General features: G+C 39.9%; 2 protein-coding genes across 4 annotated transcripts in view; both read left to right on the top strand.

Annotated features, from left to right (window-relative positions):
• Window positions 1–18,393, top strand: part of LOC125297314 (zinc finger protein 501-like) — a 45,324-nt gene extending 26,931 nt beyond the window's left edge. Inside the window, exons 1-4 of one of the 3 annotated variants that reach the window (XM_048247608.1) lie at window positions 2,248–2,338; window positions 8,945–9,260; window positions 15,921–16,238; window positions 17,162–18,393. In XM_048247608.1, the coding sequence (XP_048103565.1) occupies window positions 8,981–9,260; window positions 15,921–16,238; window positions 17,162–18,228 (1,665 nt within the window). In that variant the 5' untranslated portion in view covers window positions 2,248–2,338; window positions 8,945–8,980 and the 3' untranslated portion in view covers window positions 18,229–18,393. The other 2 variants (XM_048247607.1, XM_048247609.1) reach the window with 2 other exon arrangements.
• Window positions 18,394–19,893: 1,500 nt separating this feature from the next.
• On the top strand, window positions 19,894–22,303 carry LOC125297706 (zinc finger protein 239-like). Its single transcript, XM_048248158.1, is given in 2 exon segments — window positions 19,894–20,739; window positions 21,273–22,303. Coding segments are annotated over 2 exon segments (1,182 nt in total). The 5' UTR covers window positions 19,894–20,588.
• Window positions 22,304–26,010: the final 3,707 nt, after the last annotated feature.

Below are 26,010 nucleotides of genomic sequence, written 5' to 3'. Positions count from 1 at the left end.
CTAAGCTTTATGCCACAATGCTACATACCCAGAAGTTGAAGCTTCTCTCATACAAATTAACATCCCCCAGAATGTCCATACGAAAATGTTCATCATGTAATGTCAACTATTTAACTAGTTAGACTGATGATGCAAAGTTTGCTAGCAAGTAAGCTAATATGGAAAGTTCGCTAGCAAGTTAGCTATGGCTAAGATGGAGAGTCTGTTTGGGGAATGTGTTGTGTTTGGGCGCATATCGCCATCTAGCGAGGCGGAGTAAAACATTAATACTTTGGTCTCACGACAGTGTTTCTCAAACTTTTCAGTTTCAGGACCACTTAACTAACCCTAGCTAAAAAAAAAAAAAAAGATTATACCTACTTCAACAGTAGCCTATAATTAGTCTACACTATAGGCCTACTCACTGAACCACCTTGCTTATTGTCTTTGCACTTTGCTTATTGTGTGTGGATTCATACTGTATGATTTAAACTGCCATATCTTACATAGACAGTGTTGTAGAACTGTTTTTTTACATACAAGTTGGTTCAATATTGCAAGCAACTCATCTATATTATATTTTGCCACGTCATAGCTTATGGACCACCAGTGATTCCCCGGACCACACTTTGAGAAACACTGGTCTACTTAATATGACAGTGGTCCAGTCAAATCTTTTACTGTCTATGGTCAAATCCTAGCCGAGCTATAACTGAAGCTCGACTTACCTGTGCATGTAAACATACTGACTGACAAAAATCAGAATGAGTAATTATAACAGGCGAGTAGCCCTGTGGACACACAATATTGTTGGAAAATTGAGATGTGTGAAACACTATTTGACTCAAATGGTAATCAGAAATAATTTGTTATAAAAAAAAAGACTAAAATGTGTTGACTAAAACTGACTAAGACTAAGATACCTTTAGTTTTCTTTTTTGACTAAAACTAGACTAAAATGACGAGACTTTTAGTCCATTAAAACTTGACTAACAAAAATGATATTTGAATGACTAAATATGACAAAGACTAAAAAGGAGATTTCGTCACAAGATTAAGACTAGGACTAAATTAAAAATAGGTGACAAAATTAACACTAATGGACAATTAGAGATTAAGCTCTTTGGATGGACAAGTTCTTTGAATATCAGACCCAAGGTGGCGCTAAGAATTTAAAGTGGATTTAGGTCTGCTTGAGGGAAACCAGGAAGAGGAGAGAGACAAATGGAGAGTGAACTTATATTGCAGAAAAAATATGAAGAGAGTTTGATTATATCTACAGATGCGTCCAAAAGAATTTATAGTAGGGTGGGGATGGCATATGTGGCACCAGAACTGGGTTTGGCTATAGCTAACAGGCTAACAGAACTTATAGCTATATGGTTTATATATATGGTTTATATATATGGTATGGTTTACATATATGGTATATGTGTAGAAAGCTGTGGGTGCAACAGACAAGCAGTTAGCATCTGATTCCTGCTCTTTTAAAGGAACACGCCACCCAATGTCAGTAGTAATATATGTTCTTACCTTAACTTTCACGAGTTGAGTCATACCTCTCCCGTGTCGGTACGTGCACTCAAACGGTCTGGTGCGCGACGCGAATGTGTTAGCATGTTGCTATGCTAGCGGGCTCAGACGTAGCCATAGAGGGAGGAAGATAGCAGTCATCAAAAACATCCACGTTTTCCCAGCACACAAAGAGGTGGAGGGAAATGAGTTGGCTGACAAACAGTAAGGCAGAGGTTAAAAGCATAATTAAGGTCCTATGAGAGATGGCAGTACACCTGGGAGAGTGGAACCTCTCCAGGACACTATACACAAACGCCTAAACATCAGACATGCAGTCACCCCCATCCTTGTTTTTGGTTTTTATATACCCCCAGTCTGACAAGCGGGTCTGTGACCAGCGCCGAGAATGGCTGCCGTGTGTCTTTCACATTGTAAAGTGTACTGACTATGTGCTTATGTTGCTGAGGTGTTTTCCCTGTTCCCACACTGTAGGATAGGCTAGGCCTACTCCCCATTGGAGCATATAGTCTGGGGGTTGCTTTTTTCTCCTCCCCTCTCCTCATGTTATGGTGTATTTTCTCCATGTACTGCATTTCGTTGTCTCTGTACTTGTACTCTGCACAATGACAATAAAAAATAAATTGAATCTAATCTAATCTAAAAATAATCTAATTTAAAGGTAATCAGCAACTCCACACTCCAGTCCAGCGGTGGCGGTAATACACCAAGTAGTTGTCAACTGCCAATTAAAACAGAAGAAGAAGGAGATAAACACGGTTTCACGTCTTATTCTACATAAAACCAGATCAACAGATCTCTGTGTGTGGAGAATTTCTTGCTTGAGGTAGGCCCGTTTAATGTCTAACTTGGCGACATTGTTAGACACAATAACAGCTGTCGTTACTTTTCACGTAAGATTTCAAAGCTGCGCTAAATGTTTCGTAGGTTAGGATAACAGCATTTACTTCAGTAACCTACCTTTAGGAACCACCATTTCGCTTGCTGCTACTCAGCCAGTGAAATGTGCATTCTGATAAAGTCGAGTCAGTGAGTAAAGTTACTATGGTGAAGAGACTCACTGATCGAGGAGAGGAGACGGGACACAATCAGAGTTAACGATACGTAAGTTATTTTCAAATCATGGATTGCTCAAAGAGGAGAAAGCTAGACAGCGAGAACGAGCTTTATATAACGATACGGGGGCAATAGGGTAGATCAGTGTTTTTCAACCTTTTTTGTGCCACGGCACACTTTTGACACTTAAAATGTCCCACGGCACACTAACATCCTGTGTGAAGAAAAAATAAACATACCATAGCCTAACATTTCAAATAATACACAGATATGGCCTTATTATGGCTTCTATGCAAGACCTGCTCAATAAAACAAGCGCTGTTCCATTTGTAGGTGACTATATCTAATTTAATTGTTGTTATGAACTGGATATGTGATGATTCTGTGAATACTGGATATGGGGCCCCCGTTGTTCAATGCCTGCATACCACAAATAGTGCAATCATACAATCAATGAGAGCATGAGGTTATAAATTATTTGATGCAACAGTTGCTTTTCTGGACCAGTGAGTGACATTTGGGTAATTTTCTGCGGCACACCTGATGATCTCTCACGGCACACTAGTGTGCCCCGGCACAGTGGTTGAAAAACACTGGGGTAGACTGAGTACAGTTGAGACGTGTAGGCTACAGTTGAGACACCTTAAATATCTTGCTTGTACAGCAAGTTGTGATTTTTACCTTAAATATCTTGCTTGTACATAAAGTTGTGATTTTTGCTATGCACATGCGTATTAGTGCCCTCTTTGATCACAGAAAATTTGAACGACACAAGTAGGCTATCTCCCATCCAAGGATATCGGCAAATGTTTGTTTTCCAAAAGTAAGAATTTCACTTGACCATGCACTTTCGACAATGAATAGCTCATTACACTTATGTTACTGTTAAACATAACTGGTATCATTACAAACATTATTCTGTGTCCTAAAAACTGGCATATTTTATGGCATTGTGTCATGTAAGGTCTTTGCAAAATCTATAGAAATGTGCGAGGTGGTCAGCGGGGGACAGTTGAGACACACATTGGATTGTGTCATTACTTGGACATTCCATAGGCTACTGTTCGCCATATCTGTTTCTGCGTCACATTTTGTTCTTGATATATTCCTTTTAACCAACGCTAATTTAAATGAAATGAATGAATTTCAACTACAAACACTTTGGAATTGCTATGTTTTTATTTATTCAACTTTCCAACTAACGGTTAGTTAACTATACATCATTAAAGATGGGTGTCTCAACTGTACCAGGTAGGTGTCTCAACTGTACTCTATAGGGTACAGTTGAGACACAGTCAAGACAAAAAATGCACCTTATGTTTATGAGCTAATTGTGGAAAATATAAACTACTTATGGGTATTATTGATTGATAATATTTTAGTTTACAAGGAAATGGCATGTGGAATGTCATGTGGAAAATCACTTCTTTTCAGTATATATTTTGTCTCAACTGTACTCAGTCTATGCAAAACTGTCACGTCCATAACGCCAACTAAATAGGCTACCATGGCATTGTGTTGGCGTTATGTGACCGCTTTGCGAGGAATTGCCCTGGACCGACTCTTCTACATATTCTGAGACAGGCGATTTTTAAAAGCGCCAATTTAAAGCACCTCTACTAGACAGAGGATATATTTTGAGCAAGCATGTAGGCTAGGCCTACCCATTCAACAGTGAACTGAGAACACAGAATATTTTACGATTTAAGAGGTAAATATAATTGATCCACCACAATCTTAGGCCTACATCCATTCACTGCCCAACAACGTGATGTTCCTGGGTTTCCAGGATTTTGGGTCAAATCATCAATAAATTCCTAACTTGGTACATGCCATCCGGGCATGGCCCTGACCAACCTGCGTGAAGCTGGCCCCCCATGTTATTAAAAATGATTAAAACCACTGCTATTCGTTTGTGTCGGTTTGTGCCGTAAAAAATATCGTTTGTACTGTTAAGGGTTTTAAGTAATTAAACTTTACATTTTCTGGCCAGTGACGTCACTCAGCCCCCCATACTTGTTCAAATTTCCCCAAAATAGTGTCAATCGTTTGTGCTACGTTTGTGCTCATTTGTGCCATTAAAAGTAACATTTGTGCTACTATGTTTTTAAAGATATTCCACGTTATTTGTTACACGTGTGACGTCATCCAGCCCCCCATCAATGTCCAAATCTTTCCAAAATGGTCTCAATCGTTTGTGTTAGGTTTGTGCTGATTTGTGCCGTCAAAAGAAACATTGGTGCTACTATGTTTTCTAAGTTATTATGGTTTATTTATTACTCGCGTGACGCCACCAGCCCCCCATCATGTCCAAAACTCACCAAAATGCTCTCAATCATTTGTGCCGTTAAAAAAAAAATTTTTGAAGCCATGTTTTTAAGTTAACACGCTGTGTTACATGTGTGACGTCATTCAGCCCATCATCAGTGTCCAAATCTCCTCAAAATAGCCGCGATCATTTGTGCTACGTGCGTGCTGATTTGTGCCATTTAAATAAACGTTTGTAGGGTAGGCTACTATGTAAATTGTCCAGCGGCCTTGTCCAGCAGTTGTAGCTTATCACCCAGCTCCTCCATCAATGTCCAAACCTAGGCCTATACCCAATCGTTTGTGCTGATTGCGCCGACATTTCTCCTATGTTTATTACACGTAATACCCAACCCCATCAATGTGTTTTCTGTAACTATATTTACATTACCAAGTTCTATCTGCTATGCTCATGACATCCTGATCTGAGCAGAAAACATAAGTGCAAGGAAGCTGTTTCTTAGGTTTATAGCTAAAGAGTAGCCTATTCATTTAGTCAACTTTATAAAGTGCTAAAAAGGCTACAAATGTACCTTTAGTTTTAGTATACTGTCGTATGACTTTAATGTTTAAACCATTATTTTGACAAACATACTAATTAAGCCTACCTTCTTGCCCATCTGAAATAACTCCTAGCTTTGCTGCCTCCTTCCTTTCTGTTTTTGCTGTTTGCAAAGTTTCATATATCCACGGTGGCCTTGGAGACTTGGGTCAGCAAGTAGCCCAAGTGCTGCTTGTGTGCACAATCCACTGTTGCATAAAATTATTGAAGAAATACAATTGTTTATTTTAGAGAATATGGGCTATAGTGCAGTGAGTTATGGTAGGCCAACTTAGAGTGAATATACACACACAGGGGGAATTATCTCTCTTAAATCTCTCGTAGCCAGGGGTGAAAGTAAGCCGGTACTGGCCGGTACGGAGTACCACTAAAATATTTGGAGAGGGTACGCCGTACCGGAAAGAGAACTATACTGTCTCTGAAAAATATAGCACTTTCAGCATGACAACACAACTGCTAACGTCAAATTACAAGAAGCAACACGTTTCCCCCAAAATATATTTCATATACATCGTTCTGAACTGTATCTGAATTGTGTCTAAACCTCCCGTGCAGCTGGACAGACAACGAGCAAGCTATAGCGCGCGTACAGTAGCCTACAGTAATTGCGCCAACGTGCACTGGTATCCAAAGTGTTTTAGCAGACGGACGTTTCTTGGAAAGTCTCCCAAATAAAAAAAACATACAGGCTAAAGAAAAATATGTTGATGTTTCAATAGCCTATTCTGGTTTTATGTGTGCAGTGTTTCGCTGGAGAGACAGGAGACAGACAGTGCGTGTACGGCTTAACCAGATCTTGCGCAGCAATAATGAAAGTGTTTTAGCGGACAGAAGTATGTTGCAGTCTCCCAAATAAAAAGGCATGACTCAAAGAAACGTGTTTCATGATATACAGTAGCCTATATAAAAAAAATTGATTGGAAGTGGGAGCGAGCAGAGTAACTAGGTTAAATAAATAAATAAATGTTGAAATGAAGTGTTTGCAATTTATTCATAATCAAAAACAGATGCAGGTGGGTTAAAGAGTGATACTAGAGTGATAAGAAGTCCTATTGAATGCTTGATAAGTAGACTATAATACAGTAAATAAATAAATAATAAATAATTAGGCTAAGTGAAATTTTCGGCGCGCGCTCTGGGCGCGCATTATAACTCTATATAGTAGGCCTACGCACACTGCTGTGCACACCTGCAGACGCTACTGGCCGGAGAATGTAGTGTTTTTTTCTCCACAGCTGCCGATAATGGCCAGCAGGTTTATTCTTGTGGTTGCAGTAATTCTGACGTTATGCACAAGCAACTGGTGTAGGCTACTATAGAACCCTTGGCAGCACAAACAGCCATGTAAATAGTAGCACATCTTCTTTTCTTTTCTCGGTTAAGATCAGCACGATATAGTTTTGTAAACAACACAAATGTTTCCTTTTGTTTCTTTTTTTAACAGCACAATCAGCACAAATGATTAGGACAGAGGATTAGTATAAGCTACAACTGCTGGGCAACTTCTACATAGTACACAAACGTTTCTTTAAATGGCACAAATCAGCACGCACGTAGCCAAAGCGATCGCAACTATTTTGAGGAGATTTGGACATTGATAAGGGGCTGGATGACGTCACACCTGTAACAAAGCGTGATCACTTAAAATACATAGCTACACAAATGTTATTTTTAACGGCACAAATCAGCACAAACATAGCACAAACGATTGAGAGCATTTTGGTGAGTTTTGGACATGATGGGGGGGCTGGATGACGTCACACGTGTAACAAATAACGTGGAATATCTTTAAAAACATAGTAGCACAAATGTTACTTTTAACGGCACAAATGAGCACAAACGTAGCACAAACGATTGACACTATTTTGGGAAATTTGAACAAGTATGGGGGGCTGAGTGACGTCACTGGCCAGAAAATGTAAAGTTTAATTACTTAAAACCCTTAACAGCACAAACAATTATTTTTACGGCACAAACTGGCACAAACGTAGCATAAACGAATAGCAGTGTTTTTAATCATTTTTGAATAACATGGGGGGCCAGCTTCATGCAGGTCCCTGACCATGCACACCAACTTACATGTGACTAAGTCTTACCCTCTAGCGCCACCAACAGTTCAAATTTTTGAAAGCAAGAAAACCTTCAGAGACCACAAACTTTAACCGATCTGGACAAGAATTGGCACATATGATCTTTGGACAAAGCCCAACAAAAGTAACTGGTCAGATTTCTGACCACTAGGGCGGCGCTAGAGAAAAAGAAAGTGAACTCGCATGTCAGCAACCCTTTAACAAATCCAAATCAAATTTGGTACGATGCACACCAATTTCCACACCTTTAGGTCTAAGCCTCTAGCGCCACCAACAGGTCAAAATTCATCATTTTCATCAGAGTAACAGGAAATGAGCTCATATCTCAACCCTTTCAGATATTGGAAGCAAACTTGGTTCAGGGACTCGGGACCACATCCTGAGGACACACAATAAATTTAGTCAACGTTGACCACAAGGGGTGCTATAATTAGCAACACTTTCTCGTATCGACACCAAACTTGGTACGTAGACTCGGGACCACATCCTGAGGACGCACAGTACATTTAGTGACGTTTGACCACTAGGGCGGTGCTAGAGGAACAGGAAGTAAACTCACATGTCGGCAACCCTTTCACGAATTGAAACCAAATTTGGAGGCGTCAAGGCATGGCGATAACCACACACACAAATTCCACACCTCTAGATCTAATCCTCTAGCGCTACCAACAGATCAAGGTTCATCCATTTTTAATAGCATTAATGCAAATATCTCTGCAACATTTTGACCTATCAAGCTGAAACTGGCTCGGTGGATTGGGGCAAAAAGTTGGGCCCCACTCACCAATTTACAAGATTTTACCACTCTTGCTGTAGCGCCACCAACAGGCCAACGTTAACACATTCAAAGGCTTGGGCAATGGACAGACAGCACTGTGGAGGGCCCCTGGTAGGCAGTGCAGTTGAGAGACCCTGGGCAATGGGCAAGTGGTGTGGTAGAGACCTTTAGGCAATTGGCAGGCGAAGCAGTAGAGACCTTGGCAATGTCTAATAAAATATAAATATATAATATAAAAATATCTGCCATCTCAGCAGCTCAAGTATCTGCAACGAGCTTGGCCCCCTCATTGCAGCTATATTTATTATTATTATTATTATTATTATTATTATTATATATATATATATATATATATATATATATATATATATATATATATATATATATATATATATATATAGCCTATACATACATTAGCCTATACACGCATGTTACACATTATGATGCTCCAGACCTTTACTTGAGGACATTTTCCGTAACTGGACCTCGCTAAAGGTTAATTGTAGCCAAGTCGGCCTAAGCCATGTAAGTTAGCCATTAACAATACGTAACAGCCAGGTAATTTTGTTTTCGAGTATTTTATTTAAAACAAGAAATGATCTTGAAAAGCAAACTTTTGTTTTTGTGTTCTGACTATAGAAAACTTTGGATGGGATCCTTTGGTCCGTTGGGAACATGGATCTCGGACTTTCGTATAGTTCTGGCTGTAACGTTACTGAAACGCGGCAGCTTGACCAACTGAGCGTGATGGTGAAAGAAGAAGATATAAAAGAGGAGGAATGTGGTCATATGATTTCATGTCCAGATGAAGATGAAAAGCCCTTTGCAGATCCTCACTGTAAAGCTGAAACAGACGTCACAGAGTCCAACGTTAGTTACACTGAAACACAACAGACAACTGCGGAGATTGAAGTGAAGAAAGAAGATGAACAAGAACACAATTATCTGCTGGGAAGTAAGTCCTTTCAGATTCTCCTTTTACTTTCTATTAAATTCATAGGCTGGAATGCCTCATGCCAAAAATTGTGTTTAAATGTTTAGTACCTCTTCAGCCTCTGTCCAGCCAACAAATACAATAAATAGAATCCCGGCTATAATTTGAGGATTTGCTTAAATTAGATTCCCGGTATATCCTGGCATTGTGTATTGACTCAAGCCATTTCCACGTCTGTGATTAAGATTTGATGCATCACATATCATCTGGCAATTATTAAAATAAAAAAGTGTGTTAACTCATTGAATGATAAGCTATTTTCGGGAGCTTTGTCCTAGAGTGCCAGCAATCTAGACCATTGTTGATGATTTTTGTACAGCCACAGCATATTCTGTGTTATAGCTATGAACACATACAATGGCTCGTTTAAAAGGTGAGACTTTAAGCTCGGTGGTGGGTGCAAACCGTGTATTTCTACACGCCTCTGTTCCTGAGAAATCCTAAGCTAAACAGTGGCTAGTTTTCATCAAAATCGCTGTTTTTTTTTAGAAATGGAGATATAACGTCTTTCATGAAATATGAAGTGTTGCCTGTTACTTACTTGTGTAAACTTTCCGGGAAGTGATCAGCGAGACCTGGCGAGACTGCCACCTAGTGATAGACGAAAATGGCCTGGTTTTGACCTGACATGCATGTGTCACTGATTCGACCCAAAGCGGCAACCGAGTTATGATAAAATGTCCAGATTGTGCGTTTTCATGAGTTTCACGATCATCATACATTTCATTTCAATTCATCACAGAGTTCCCAAAATCACATATAAGGTGTGTTAGAGTGTCTAGTTTCGTAATTTTTTTTAAAAAAAGCTAAAAACGTAATATTACGTTTTTGGCACTCAACGCATGGGAAGGAAAAACGTAATACGTTTTTGGCACTCAATGAGTTAAACACCAACACCATTAAGAGAGCATCCAAAAATAGAAGTGGCCAATGACCTATCTATTAGACCTACTTGGACATGTATGCGGTGGAATAGAAGTGGCCAATGACCTATCCATTAGACCTACTTGGACATGTATGCGGTGGAATAGAAGTGGCCAATGACCTATCCATTAGACCTACTTGGACATGTATGCGGTGGAATAGAAGTGGCCAATGACCTATCCATTAGACCTACTTGGACATGTATGCGGTGGAATAGAAGTGGCCAATGACCTATCCATTAGACCTACTTGGACATGTATGCGGTGGAATAGAAGTGGCCAATGACCTATTCATTAGACCTACTTAGACATGTATGCGGTGGAATAGAAGTGGCCAATGACCTATCCATTAGACCTACTTGGACATGTATGCGGTGGAATAGAAGTGGCTGGTGGAAATCTATTGACATAATAAGCCTTGTTTATTTATAATAAGCCTTGTTTATTTATAATAATTTATTTATTTATAATAAGCCTTGTTTAGTTATAATAAGCCTTGTTTATGGGCACTTGCAAGCCTACGCTTTAATGGGCATTTGCATCCCATTCATGGAGCCGATGATGTTAGGAAAGCCTAAAATAGCCAAGGCCCATTAAAGTGTAATTCCAGCGAAAATTGACCCAAGGGTGTTTTTCTGCATTAAAACACATCAAACTAGATGTATCGCACAGCGGTCCAAAATATGACCGCCACTCAGTCCTGTACACCCAAAATAAATCACATTAATCAATTTGTCTCCATCTTCTACTCCATCCCCACTCTTGAAACTTTTGTGTATGCTTGTTTGGCATGTGTGTTTGCGGGCCACACAGAAAGTAGCCTACTGGCGCTGAAAAGGTGAATAGATTTGTAGCACTTGCCAAAACATTTGTAGCATTGTTATAAAACCTTTAAAATCTCTAAACAATCACAAGTAGGGCGGTTCATCACAGTCCATCCATTGCAACTGGACTGATGAAAGGTACAACTGTAGGCTACATTGTATTTGGGAAATGCAGAAGGTAGCAGCATAATGTATGTATGCATGTATGTATGTATGTATTTATTTATTATTAAACAAAACAATCCCTGTCAGATCCATGCAGTTTTCAACAGCTATCAAGAAGAGGTCATGTCATGGATTTTTGTGAATGTTTCTTCTTCTACATATGCAAGAGTTTAGTCATCTAGTTCATATGATATTCAACTTAATTGTCAATGCACAAATTAAATACCAGTAGTCTAAAACAAAATGCAGTTTTACCCAGTGGTGCAAATAACTGACATGTCCAAAAGGGCCTTCATGAAATGCGTCTCTAGATACACATTTTAACGGGCCAAGTTGAAGAGCTGCTGTCCGTTATTGTTTGTGCAAATATAGGCTGATTCATGTTCCCTTGCATTTTGCAACTGTGAGGTCCATGGTTAGTCTGGCTTTAGCCAGACCAAGCTCAATCTTTTAAGAAATCGGAAAAGAAATTGTCGGCAGATCAGGCTGGGTTCACCCAGCCTAGTCCATGGTAGGCGCCTGATAGAAATATTGTTTAATTTTGCGATTGAGATATCCATGCACTGGCGCCCCCTCTGCGACGTTCGCCCCCCGGTTTCAGAGCTATTCTAAATGCAAAATGCATAGAGGGAGTTATGACAAAACCGTGACTGTTAAACTATAAGCTATATAAGGTAGGCCCTATGCTAGGCCTATTACACAACGTATATTGTCACTAGGCTATGCTGGCGACCCAAATAAAATCTCCTTTGGGAACCAACAGTATCAAGCGGACTTAAGCTGCCACCTCTTGGCCTCAGTAGTAATAGACTACATTTTACACAGCTGCGTGAATCACGGAAAGCGCAAATGAAGTGGACACTTTTAAATGGGACTCACTGTACAGGAGCTGAAGGTCTGTGGCTAAAGCAGCCATAATGAAGAAAGTGTTATCATTGTTTGGATACTTCACACACACATGCTTTTTAATCGCATAGACTACAACTACCAAGCTGGAATCAAAGCACATCGACTCCTCTCTCACACCCTAAACACGCACTTCGAACAAACAAAAAGCGTCTCAGTCTCACGGTAGCCTATAGCCATAGGCAAAACTGTATCGGACCGGTGTAACGTTGGTACTAAATCATCCATCGCAAATAATGATTTTTGTAGCACGTGCAACAAAAATGTGTAGGTACAGCCCTGCCCTGGATACATCTCTCAATGTGCGCTCTAAAACAATTGGTTTAAATTGAGATGTAGATCCTCACGGGTGCTTTAATAAATCTACATTGTGGCGAGTTGACACAAATTATTCACTTTGACAAATTTATGTTTCAGTCCTAGTTACTTTACTTTGAGCAATGCTCTTCCTTACTTGAATCACCTTTGAAAATAGAGGATTGAAGTAGCCTAGTGGGTGTTTGGGAATTAACGTTGACTCAGATGCTTTTTGAGACTTTGAGCAGAAATGTCCCAGCCCGGTGTTTAGGATGCATCATAGACAGGTTATCTTTCAGGTAGCCTATATATTTTCCATTAGAAAACCATCACGTTAGCGAACGTGTGTTGGCTAACTCACTTAGCTCCTGCTAGTAGCCTACAGTAGGTTATGGTCATAAGAGAATGGGATGACAGTCGAAAGATAGAATTAGTGCTGTTATCAATTTGCTTGGTAGCCTATAACCGCATTTATGGTTTTCTACAAATACATAATCAAATTGGCCTCCATCATTCAACCAATGCTAACGGTAACATTATTTTACCTACCTCCTAGGCTATAACTTACAAGATTAACGTAGCCTACCTGCAGTAAAACCAAGCATGTCCGATAAACATTCTCAGATTTATTTCGGCTTCAAGAAGAAATGGGAATTACATTTCATGTGGAAATCATCCTACCCTTATTACCTTATTATGTGGTTTTCCTTTAATCCTTACTCACTGCAACGATTCTGGTGGAATTATGTATGGGCCAATTGTTGAATATTTGCCGATAATCCCTGCCGAATTATGTATGGCTGTTCTAATTGCCGATACCGATGGTAATAATGCGTGTGTGTGTGTGTGCGTGTGTATATGTGTGCACCACCATCTACAGGCCAATGAGTGTACAGTCACTAATTGTACACATAACTTAATTTTTTTAGACCCCCTCCCCATGAATGAAATTCTACAAAACTTGGCACACCCCCAGAGAATGTCAGGTTAATCATACACATCAAATTTGGTGCAATTCTGAACAGTTGAATTCTTGAAGAGAGGGGCAATTAAAGCAGAATGAAATTGCATTTTCATTTTTTACCAGGGGCAAATCACAAATGAGTGATTATTGATTATGGGCTAGGTTGATGTGGGCCCTTGAGACCAACATACCATAAACATTTCTTCATCCTCGGTGCCACGGTTCAGGTAGTTATTTAGGAAATAATAAAAGAATAGGAAAGAATAAAAAAACTTTGACCATCCCTATAATAAGCCGTGGAGACAGTAATTTTCGTTGATCAACCACTACAGAGGAAACAGTTAGCAAGAGCAGTTAGCTAAACGCTTCCCAAATAGCATTTTTTTTAACCAGTAATATTGTTCAAAACCACCAAATCTCATCAGTAGCTTTCTTAGGGCCTCTACACATAAAACGAAGCACCAACAACCTAGTTAGCTAACCCAAAGTTTATTACAGAAGACTGTTAAGAACACTTACAAACTGTCCCCCTACCAGCACTGCAGTCACGCTATCCGGAGAAATTCTTTGGTCATCTCTATTAACGATTTACGGCTCCCATTGACTTTTCATTCTGAAAAAATGACCAGGTGTACCTATGTTACCCAGGAGATACACTGTAAAATTGCAAAATACAGCCAGTTTTACAGGGGGAGCGGGGTGTCAATTTTGTTCGGCCTTTTTTTAGTCAAAGTTCACAAGCCCCCAGCGCAAGAACTAAACCATGTAGGAGGCTCAAATTTTGCATGCTGGTACATAAATAGGAATAGTATGTACCACGTTTGGTCTGGATGATCCTGCATGGTCATAGCTGTCCCTCAAAGTTGATCAAAATTCTATTGGAGTTTTTGGCTGGGCTCTGTTTAGGCCTTCAGAAGACATATTTGTACTCAACATAGGCTCTTGATTTATTTTCCTTACTGAGATAAGTAGAAACACTCTCACAAAAAACAATAAACAGAAAATAAATTCCTTCAGGGTCTGAACAGCAGACCTTACAAGTCTGAAAAATCATTTTGGTTCTCATTTTCAGAGCACCCAAACACCTTGTGAGAATATGCAAAGATTTTTTTTTTATAATTTTTTCTTTATTCTCCATGATCCTTTTTAAAAAAAAAAAAACACAAATTTTTCTTCTTTCCGTCCCACCCTGAACAAAATGCACCATTGCGATCAGTATGTTTTGTATAGAGCTACCACAGGTTACTCTATACAACCACAAGTGGCATAGTATACTCTTTTGATCCCGTGAGGGGAAATTTGTTCTCTGCATTTATCCCAATCCGTGAATTAGTGAAACACGCTCAGCACACAGTGAACACACAGTGAGGTGAAGCACACACTAATCCCGACGCAGTGAGCTGCCTGCTACAACAGCGGCGCTCGGGGATTAGTGAGGGGTTAGGTGCCTTGCTCAAGGGCACTTCAGCCGCTTCCCTTCTCTCTTGGTCGGGGTTCGAACCGACAACCCTCCGGTTACCAGTCCGAAGCGCTAACCAGTAGGCCACAGCTGCCCCTTAAGGCCTATTCACACCAAGAACGGTAACTATAACCATAACGATAAAAGCGTTCACACTGAACAACGATAAACAAAGTCTCTCCTTGTGTTAATGAATGTGACTTAAAATTTGATGGGTTCTGATGGGCTATTAGCTTTTTATCGTTCTGAAAATCGCTCTGAAAGTAATCCCCAACGATATCGTTCTTCATGTCGTTATCGTTATAGTTTATGTGTGAACGTCGTCATTCATATTAACGAGAACGATATTTATTTATAGTTATCGTTGTCGTTCTTGGTGTGAATGGGCGTTTACACTATATTGCCAAAAATATTGGGTCACCTTCATTGAGTCGCATATATGAACTTAAGTGACATCTCATTCTTAACCCATAGGGTTTAATATGATGTCTGTCCACCCTTTGCAGCTATAGCGGCTTCGACTCTTCTAGGAAGGCTTTCCACAAGGTTTAGGAGTGTGTTTATGGGATTTTTTTACCATTCTTCCAGAAGTGCATTTGTGAGGTCACATACTGATGTTGGACGAGAAGGCCTGGCTCTCAGTCTCCGCTCTAATTCATCCCAAAGGTGTTCTATAGGGTTGAGGTCAGGACTCTGTGCAGGCCAGTCAAGTTCATCCACATCAAACTCTGTTGTATTGTCCATTTTTTTTAGAGATAAGAGATACATTATTATGTAGTGTTATTAGTAATGTTTGTTCAGGAATGCTCAGTTTTGTGAATATAAACACGGTTTCACGTCTTATTCTACATAACACCAGATCAACAGATCTCTGTGTGTGGACTTGGCTTGAGGTAGGCCCATTTAATGTCTATGGGTTGGTGACATTGTTAGACACAATAACAGTTGTCATTACTCAAAGTGATGAATCCAAGTAAGCCAGTAAGGAATACGCAACAGGTCATGTTGTTTTCGAGTATTTTATTTAAAACAAGAAATGATCTTGAATGGCAAACTTTTGTTTTTGTGTTGTTCTGACTATAGAAAAATTTGGATGGGATAATCTTTGGTCCGTTGGGAACATGGATCTCGGACATTCGTTTAGTTCTGGCTGTAACGTTACTGAAACGTGGCAGCTTGACCAACTGAGCGTGATGGTGAAAGAAGAAGATATAAAAGAGGAGGAATATGATCATATGATTTCATGTCAAGATGAAGATGAAAAGCCCTTTGCAGAGCTTCACTGTAAAACTGAAACAGACGGCACAGAGTCCAACGTTAGTTACACTGAAACACAACAGACAACCGCGGAAGTGAAGATTGGTGATGATGATGAACAAGAACATGATTATCTGGTGGAAAGTAAGTATTTCACAGGAAAGATTGTTGTGTAACCTAAATCAAAGTTTCATTTCTCAATATTAGCTCATCAGTTAAAAGGCAGTCATTGGTTCAAAGACCACAACCAAATAGTATGCTGTTAAAGGAGAATTCCTTAATTTTTAATAATTCCGTAAAATCCTCAAATTGGGGCTGGGGTCTTTTATTTACTTAGGGCTGCGCAAAGCACAGGCCTTTATTTGGGGAAGGCTTCGAGGCAGGCCTTTATTTCTTATTAGGCTTCTGTTGTAGAATTTTATTTTTAGAAATAAAGTAAAAGGCTACTCTTAAAGTGGGCCAACACTGTTCAACACTTCCTGTCACTGGCATACTGGTAGGCTATCCAAAGCCGAAGATTTTCGGTTTGGTTTGGGATTAGGGATCGACCGATATGTTTTTTTCAGGGCCGATACCGATATCAATTATTACCAAAACAGGAGGCCGATAACCGATATGTAAAACCGATATGTCAGTTGTCAAAAAGGGGGGTAGGTAGTAAAGTCGATATGCTGCAAAAAATTAATCCAAAAGCATTATGCAAACTTTTCTTTCTTCTTTTGATACACAATTGTCTATCAACTTGCATCACTTGCAAGTGTAAATCCTGTGTATCATGTTAATCCAAAAGCTAAGTGATAGCAATTATTTTCATAGACTAGGCCTACACAATGGGCTATGTGCTTGTTAAGGGACCTGTCACAAAGAGGATGCTTTGCCATCGTGTGTGTGAGTGCACAAGAGAGGGAGAGGAAGAGGTGCATTCGTGATGGCAAGTGTTACGGTTGAATAGTTTAACAAAACAGTTTTAAAATAGTTCTTAGGCTATTTAAGTATGCAATTTGTGTCCATGTGTTAGTATAAATAGATTTGCATGCCATTCTAAATCCATATGGTAACTCTTCCAGGTGTGTCTGAACACCCAGATGTAACGCAACAGAAGATCCATGGACACAACGATGAACTCAACCTGCAACTCAAAGGAAGGCTGCACCACTGCACAGTCTGCAGGAAGAGTTTTACGGCCCTTACTGAACTCGAGAAACACCAGCAAACACACTCTGTTAGTGTGAATGAAAAGCAGAGCACTGATGGCAAAATTCGACATAAATGCATCGAGTGTGGAAAATCTTATTCAAGTTTTTGGTGTCTTAAAACCCACATGCTAATACACACTGGAGAGAAGCCTCATAAGTGTAATCAATGTGAAAAAGCTTTTTCACAAAGTGCTAGTCTGAAATCCCACATGCGTATACACACTGGAGAGAAGCCTTATAAATGTGTTCACTGTGGGAAAGCTTTTTCATTTAGTTCAAATCTTAAATCCCACATGATCTCACACACTGGTGAAAAGCCTCATAAATGTGACCAATGTGGAAAACCTTTTTCACAAAGGTCAACTCTTAAGTTCCACATGCTAATACACACTGGAGAGAAGCCCCATCTATGTGTCCAGTGTGGAAAAGCTTTTTCACTAATTTCACATCTTAAAAGACATATTTTAATTCACACTGGAGAGAAGGCTCATAAGTGTAACCAATGTGGAAAAGCTTTTTCACGAATTGCTGATCTGAAATCCCACATGCGTATACACACTGGAGAGAAGCCTTATAAATGTGTTCAGTGTGGGAAAGCTTTTTCATCAAGTTCAACTCTTAAAACCCACATGCTAATACACACTGGAGAGAAGCCCCATCTATGTGTCCAGTGTGGAAGAGCTTTTTCACTGATTGCACCTCTGAAAAGACATATTTTAACTCACACTGGAGAGAAGGCTCATAAGTGTAGCCAATGTGGAAAAGCTTTTGCAGTAATTGCTAATCTGAAATCCCACATGCGTATACATACTGGAGAGAAGCCTTATAAATGTGTTCACTGTGGGAAAGCTTTTTCACAAAGTTTATCTCTTAAAAACCACATGATCTACACAGGAGAGAAGCCTTATAAATGTGTCCAAAGCAGAAAAGCTTGTTAGCTCTGAAAACCCACATGCTAATGCACAAGAAAGAGCAGGCACACAGTCACATTATCAGGGATTCCTAATGTTACTTCCTACTTCGCTTAATCGACAGTCAACAGCATCAGCAGTCAGGAGAAGTTTGTTGTTCTATCTTTGCAATAAATACATGTACACTTTCAAGCCCCGCCTCCTATTGTCAGTCCCATAGTTAGTAGTAGGATATGGTTATACTGTAAAATCCTGAATAAGACTTTTATTTGCTTAAATTGCTAAACTAAATCTGTTTATATTTGGGACAGGTGTCTGCTCGTACCGGTAGGGTATACTACGAAGCTTGATTAGCGGGTTAGCGAGGTATGTTGAGCTCAAAGCCAGGGTATGCTGTGACAGGGCTCTGTTTCAGCGTCGCTGTGTCACCATGGTGTCTTATGCTGCCAACCAAACCTGGTCGGGAGGAGGTTATCAGCTAGGACTTCCGGGTTAGATCGGCTACTTAAAGCACTAAGCGCAGCTTCCTAGCCAAGGGGGCAGGCGAATTCCCGGAAGTAGAAGAATCGACGTAGGCTGGAGGGACCACCTCTCTGCTAACTCCCATAGAAGGCCATTCATTCTAGGATTTTTTTGAAATACCATAACTTCATATAACATATATCCTGTGCCGATATTGTAGCTTTTGTGTAATCCACATAAACACTACAAAGGCAAAACAGACTCCACTACCTCGTCCGTAGCGTTGGTTACCGTAAAAATAATGGTTAGCTTGTTGGTTGGAGGGAAGCTAGCTTTGACGTAATCTCTCTTTGGCGCCGTGAGGGAGATAACCGTATTGTTTGGATAAGAAGCTCAGTCCACCTTACTGTCTATGGCGGTAACTCATAAGCAAAACCTAGCATACACGATGTTAAAGGTAAAGCATTACACAGAGGCAACCTAATAATAATAAAAAAAGAAACCTATTTTTTTTTTTAAAAAAGCGGCACTAATCATTTCAGAGGTTTTCGATGGATTGACCGTGGAGGTCGGAAAAGTGGAAAGAAGATTAGCTTCAAGGCTATAACTTTTTTTGTTTTGTTTTAGCATGACTGTTTTTGAAGATGATCATGTATGGTAGCTTCAACATTAACACGACTTGGTGAGGATGATATTAATAATAATACATAAATAAATGTTTACTTTGATGACTTTGAAGGCGAAGGAAGTGTGAGAAGAATTTCTGTGTATCTATCATATGAGTTACAAGATTCAGTTCGATGGCTAACGTCACGAAGTTAAGTGTGAGTCTGCACAGTACTGGGGGGACCAACTGAAAAATCGTTCTATTTGACTCAGTGCCCTCCCATTGAAAACGACGGAGTCTGTTCGTCCATTTCTTTTACTGTCCATGTTCCTAGCCCCTCCGTTGACGTTGCGTCACCTTTTCTGGATCTTCCCGTGGACCTTGGAGCCCGCATCGTACAGTGGTCTCTATGGAGACAGAGGGTCTTTCCGGACAGATCCAATCCCTTGGCATTGCCTGAGAATATTCTTTATTCTTTTTGTTTCATTTGTAGGTAGATTTCTAATATAAGTGTCCTCTATGAAGGAAGTATTTTTTTGTTGCTTTGGTAACACTTTACGGTAAGGGTACATAAATTCATGCAATAATTAATTAATGATTTATTCATTCATTCATTCCTTTATACCTTATGAATCATCAGGAATTGACATGAGTTCAGAGTCTCTCATGAGCTCATGCATGAACAACACATCAACTTAAGCAAAGTTTAAGGTCGATACATCATTCTGATTTGATTTATTAAGCATGATCATCATGATTACATGCATTTAAGGTTGATCACGAGATGCCAGATGACGAAAGATGGCAGCTTTTTTGTAGGCGAACTTCAGAGGTCTATAGCCACAGATATTTTCTAAGTGTTATTAGCGATATTGGTTCAAGAAGTTCATTTTTGTGAAGATAAACATGGTTTCGTGTCTTATTCATAACACCAGATCAACAGATCGTGTGTGGAGCAGCGGAGGCTCGTTTATGTGTATGGGGTGGCGATATTGTTAGACACAATAACAGTTGTCTCTGTGATGGATCCAAATAAGCCAAGTAGGCCTAGCCATAAGCAATACGTCACAGCTGTTTTTTTCATGTATTTTATTTAAAACGAAAAAGGATCTTGAATGGCAGCCTGTTGTTTTTTGTGTTGTTCTGACTATAGAAAACTTTGAATGGGATCATCTTTGGTCCGTTGGAAACATGGATCTCGGACTTTCATATAGTTTTGGCTGTAACGTTACTGACGCGCGTCAGCTTGACCAACTGATGATGGTGAAAGAAGAAGATATAAAAGAGGAGGAGTATGGTCATATGATATCATGTCCAGATGAAGATGAAAAGCCCTTTGCAGAGCTTCACTGTAAAACTGAAACGGACGTCACAGAGTCCAACGTTACTGACAATGAAACACACCAGAACCGCGGAGATTGAAGTGAAGATTGAAGATGATGAACAAGAACACGATTATCTGCTGGGAAGTAAGTCCTTTCAGATCCTCCTTCTAGATGCGAATCCCTTGTAACCATGTTAAAAAAAGAACATTATTTTAATGTTAACCACAGGAAAAGAGTTGTTGTATCAAAGTTTCATTTCTCAATATCAGCTCATCAGTAAAAGTTTTGGGTTCACACACATAGATCTCTGTTTCTCAGAGTCACTGAGCAGTTGTTTAGACTTACCTAGCACTCTCTCGTAAGATCATTTTGACTTAATTTAATAAGATAATTTTGAGTCCTATCAATACAAATTTGCTCAACTCGCTGGCAGACATATTTCCAAGTTTTCATGATGAAACGTCTTAGTTTGACTTATTTTAAGTCAAATAATCTCATGAGAAAGTGCTAGATATGTCTCTTTATTCTGAATAGAATAGATTTTTATCTTGATTTTATTAGATAAGCAGTTTTTTATCTTGATTTTATTAGATAAGCAGTTTTCACAGTGTACCAGATAATTGAATTACTAGATGTAGATCAAATGCCATTCAAAATCCATATGGTAACTCTTCCAGGTGTGTCTGAACACCCACATGTAACGCAACAGGAGATCCAGGGACAGAACGATGAACTCAACCTGCAACTCAAAGGAAGGCTGCACCACTGCACGGTCTGCAGGAAGAGTTTCACGGTCCTGAGAGAACTCAAGAAACACCAGCAAACACACTCTGTTAGTGTGAATGAAAATCAGAACACTGGTAGCAAAAGGCGACATGAATGTGCCCAGTGTGGGAAAATATTCTTAAAAGTTTCAACTCTTAAAACCCATATTTTAACTCACACGGGAGAGAAGCCTCATAAATGCATCCAGTGTGGAAAATCGTATTCACGCGTTTGGTGTCTTAAAACCCACATGCTAATACACACTGGTGACAAGCCTTATACATGTGACCAATGTGGAAAAGCTTTTACAACATCCACACATCTTAAACACCACATGCTCACACACTCTGGAGAAAAGCCTCATAAATGTGACCAATGTGGAAGAACATTTTCACACCGATCAAATCTTAATATCCATATGATGACGCACAGTGGAGAGAAGCTTCATATATGTGCTCACTGTGGAAAAGCATTTTCACAAATTGCACATCTTAAAACCCACATACTAATACACACTGGAGAGAAGCCCTATAAATATGCCCATTGTGGAAAAGCTTTTACAACATCCACACAGCTTAAACTGCACATTCTCACACACTCTGGAGAAAAGCCTCATAAATGTGACCAATGTGGAAGAACTTTTTCACACCGTTCAAATCTTAATGCCCATATGACGATGCACACTGGAGAGAAGCCTCACATATGTGTCCAGTGTGGAAAAGGTTTTGCAAGAATTTCAAATCTTAAAAGCCATTTTTTAACTCATACCGGAGAGAAACGTCATAAGTGTAACCAATGTGGGAAAGCTTTTTCACAAAATTCAGCTCTTAAAAAACATAGTTTAACTCATACCGGAGAGAAACCTCATATATGTATCTAGTGTGGAAAAGCTTTTGCACGAATTCCGTATCTTACTTGTACACACTGGAGTGAAGCCTTATAAATGTGCCAATTGTGAAAATGCCTTTGCAACAGCCACACAACTGAAATGTTAAATTAAATGTTAGTTAAAAAATATTTATTTTTTTATGAGATTTTCCTTTTTCTCAAAATAAATTTGCTTCCCTTCAAGGTTGGATTGTTCCTAGTTCTCTTCATTGTGGGAGTACAATAAATCAACAACAGATTGTTTTCATGCCTGTTTTTAATCAACTTTAATAGAGGTGCCAATCATTTTGGAGGGTACTGTACCTCAGGTGGCTTTAAACACCATGTTCTATTCTCTACACCCAACTAACCTATTAATTGACCTTACTGCCCTGTAACTGACCCTATGCAGATGGGTCTGGCCCTTCAGTCGTGGATCTGCTTGAGGTTTCTTATGTATCTCCAATTCTAGGGACTTTTTCCTTGCCCCTGTTACTAATGTGCTCTCTCTGAATGTTTAACACTCTGTAAAGCAGCATGAAACATGTGTTATGTTTTGGTGAGTGAAATATTTGCTTTCCACTCATTTCAATTAAGTCATCATGACATGTAAGAATTACATAAGATGATAAGAATGACAGAAATTAACTATCTGAACACTACCTTTTCTGTTTGAACAGTGACTAATGTCAACAGTGAATGTTCTACTCAATCCATTTAACAAAGCTGATTGCCTTAAACTATTTAATTTACTGTAACTCATTGAAAATATGTGTAAGGAGACGGAAATATATTAAATCAATTTATTATTTGGATAATTTGCCATTAGGGCTGTCACTTTACGTTCGAAAATCGATTGCACAATCGATTGGACCAAACAACACAAGTTTCGAAAACTAAAATAGGGAATCGATTTTAACCAAATATGTACACTATTAATTTTAAACGAATTAAACAAATAAAAAGGATAGATGTAACAAAATTCACAAACAAGAATATAAAGAATTCCGAAGTGCAGTAAGCATTGCAAAAGCTAAAAAGAAAATTCCCACCAATTTTACGCACCGGAAACAGCTGTTTCAATCAGCTGCTCTGCTGCTCGTGTTTTGCCAAAAAATGGAGGACAACGCGATCAACCTGTGCGACATGAGAGAGACGAGTGATAGGCCCTAATAACTTGAGGAGTTCGATGTGGAATTACTTCGGATTTTTTGTATATCAAACTATGGAGAAGAACAAAGCGGTAGGCTATGCAAACAAACTGCAATCGAGTTCTATGTAGGCGAAATTTGTTTGACATTTCTAATCGTAAACACAGACACAGATACGTTGAAGACTGCAGTAATGTTTGTCACTGATGTAGTGGCAGTCCACTCGGCTTATTGTTTTTCGAGAATGTTGCACTACTGTTTGTCATTGTGCGCGAAACGTCACGCCAATAAATCATCAGAAATATTGCTGGCTTGCATCTACAAGCGCCCTCTTTACGTTCGCCCTAATAATGCCTGTTAGTTGTTTATGGATTGGCCTATATTTGGCGTTGAAAATGGAAACGTCTTTTAAACATGAAAAATCGATTTTACAATCGATTCAATGAACACTTATGTCTCAAAAATCGAACAGGATTTTTTCACAAAAGTGACAGCCCTATTTGCCATACAGAAACACAGTGTTGACAGAGGTCTGTATTTAACAATAAAAACAAATAAATAAAAATAGATTTTTTGCTTGTTTTTCCCCTTTTCTTTCAGTAAAACTGTCAATCTTATCAGGAAAGCGTGTTTCAAGTATGTATTCACAAATCTCAGTTTTCTTCTTAAAAAAAAAAATCTGGTCTCGCCTAGTTAATAAACCAAAAAAGGACACATCATCAAAAGTAAACAAATTGAGCGGAGTGGCCTGACGTGAATTTGAGCGGAGGAGCGGCCGAGTGAACAGCCACCTGAACGAGGAGCGGCCGCGTGAACAGCCACCTGAGCGAGGAGCGGTCGAGTGAACAGCCATCTGAGCGAGGAGCGGCCGCGTGAACAGCCACCTGAGCGAGGAGCGGTCGAGTGAACAGCCATCTGAGCGAGGAGCGGCCGCGTGAACAGCCACCTGAGCGAGGAGCGGTCGAGTGAACAGCCATCTGAGCGAGGAGCGGGATATTCGCACTGCTCAGCTCCGCTCACTAGCTCTGGTCTCAACCAATTAAACCAAACAAAACCAAAAAAGGGACACATCATCAAAAGTATACAATTAGACAAAAGCCTCGACAAAAGAAAGCAACAAAAATAAATCAAACAAGCATGTCTTAAAATGCAACTGTTAGATGTTTGAAGGATAATTCTGGTATTTAGCACTTTGAGTCCCTCTTCTGGTTTGTTTTGTCTGAACTAGAGTGGTGGACACTGAAATTTTGACGAGGGGTCCGTTTCTGCTTGAACAGTGTGTGTTTATCCAGCAACCCAAAAAATGAGAATGCCAGGTTCTGGTTGGTGATGTGATGAAACTCCTTGTATAGCTGTGTAAAAACAACAAACATCAAACAGATTAGACAAACAATTTTAATAGTTCATGACTATTGGACAGCTGTGGCCTACTGGTTAGCGCTTCAGACTTGTAACCGGAGGGTTGCCTGTTCAAACCCCGACCAGTAGGCACGGCTGAAGCAAAGATAATTAATGCGTATAGCAAGATGGGTCGTCCTAGTTTATGTCTATGAGGGCAAAGTGGAATTCGGTCAGACGGGCTCTGGTTCAGTCCCCGCCTGCACAGGGGCGTGTCACTGACGTTTGAACGCCTCGGTTCCACGCCAGACAAGCCGGAGTACAAAACAAACTGGGTACTCCTTCATTAATGTTTTCCCGACTGGAGGGTCATACTGTCACGACATTCTCCTGAAATGGGGAGGAGGGTTTGGAGATCATGATACCGTGTCCGAAATGGGCATCTATTGCTCAGAAAAATAAGGCTTTGAAATTCTTGGATTCTGCCATAGACCTCAATGTTAAAAAGGGAGCCTGATCACTGCATACATGTGGGATAGTGGCCCCCCCCTCGTGCGGGGCATGTACTACTATTTGCATAGCCTAGCCTACATTTCGGCCTCTCGGGAAGCATCTTCGTAGTCAACCATCTTTGACTGAAGTGGTCAAAGATGGTTCACCTGAGTGGTTCGCAGCGCCACCGCCTTGTGAACCGATCGTGCTGCCACTGCAACTGGCACGGCCTCGTTTCTAGTCTGAATGGTAGCGCGCTCAAAGTTTACACACTTTAGGCTAATGCAAAACATTGCGTTTGGTTCATAGCCTCTACTGTGACGAGCATAGTTTGTTCATATCGATTTATTTTTACTACAATGTAAGAGATACGTGGGAAAAATTCATGTGCACTACGTATGTGTGTGTGTGTGTGTGTGTGTGTGTGTGTGTGTGTGTGTGTGTGTGGTGGTGGTTAGTTGCATGCACTAGATTTATTTCACTAGTGAAGCTTCCTGTCCACTATCTAGCCGGGATAATTTAGATGCAGTCTTGGCTTTTCACCAGGAGAGGTCGCTGTTACTGAAGCTTCGAGTAATGAGCCCATTTTTGAATCAGTTGTTCAAAGTGATTCAGTGCTTCACCAAAGCTTCATTTGCCCATCACTACCTTGAGGCACCTAACCCACTGCTCCCTGAGCGCCGCTGTTGTTGGGATTAGTGGGATTAGTGTGTGCTTCACCTCACTGTGTGCTGAGTGTATTTCACTAATTCACGGATTGGGATAAAATTTCCCTCATGGGATCAAAGGAGTATATATACTT

This window comes from Alosa alosa, chromosome 7, assembly GCF_017589495.1.
Source record: "Alosa alosa isolate M-15738 ecotype Scorff River chromosome 7, AALO_Geno_1.1, whole genome shotgun sequence".
NCBI lineage: Eukaryota > Metazoa > Chordata > Actinopteri > Clupeiformes > Clupeidae > Alosa > Alosa alosa.
This window is presented reverse-complemented; position numbering and strand designations above follow the sequence as displayed.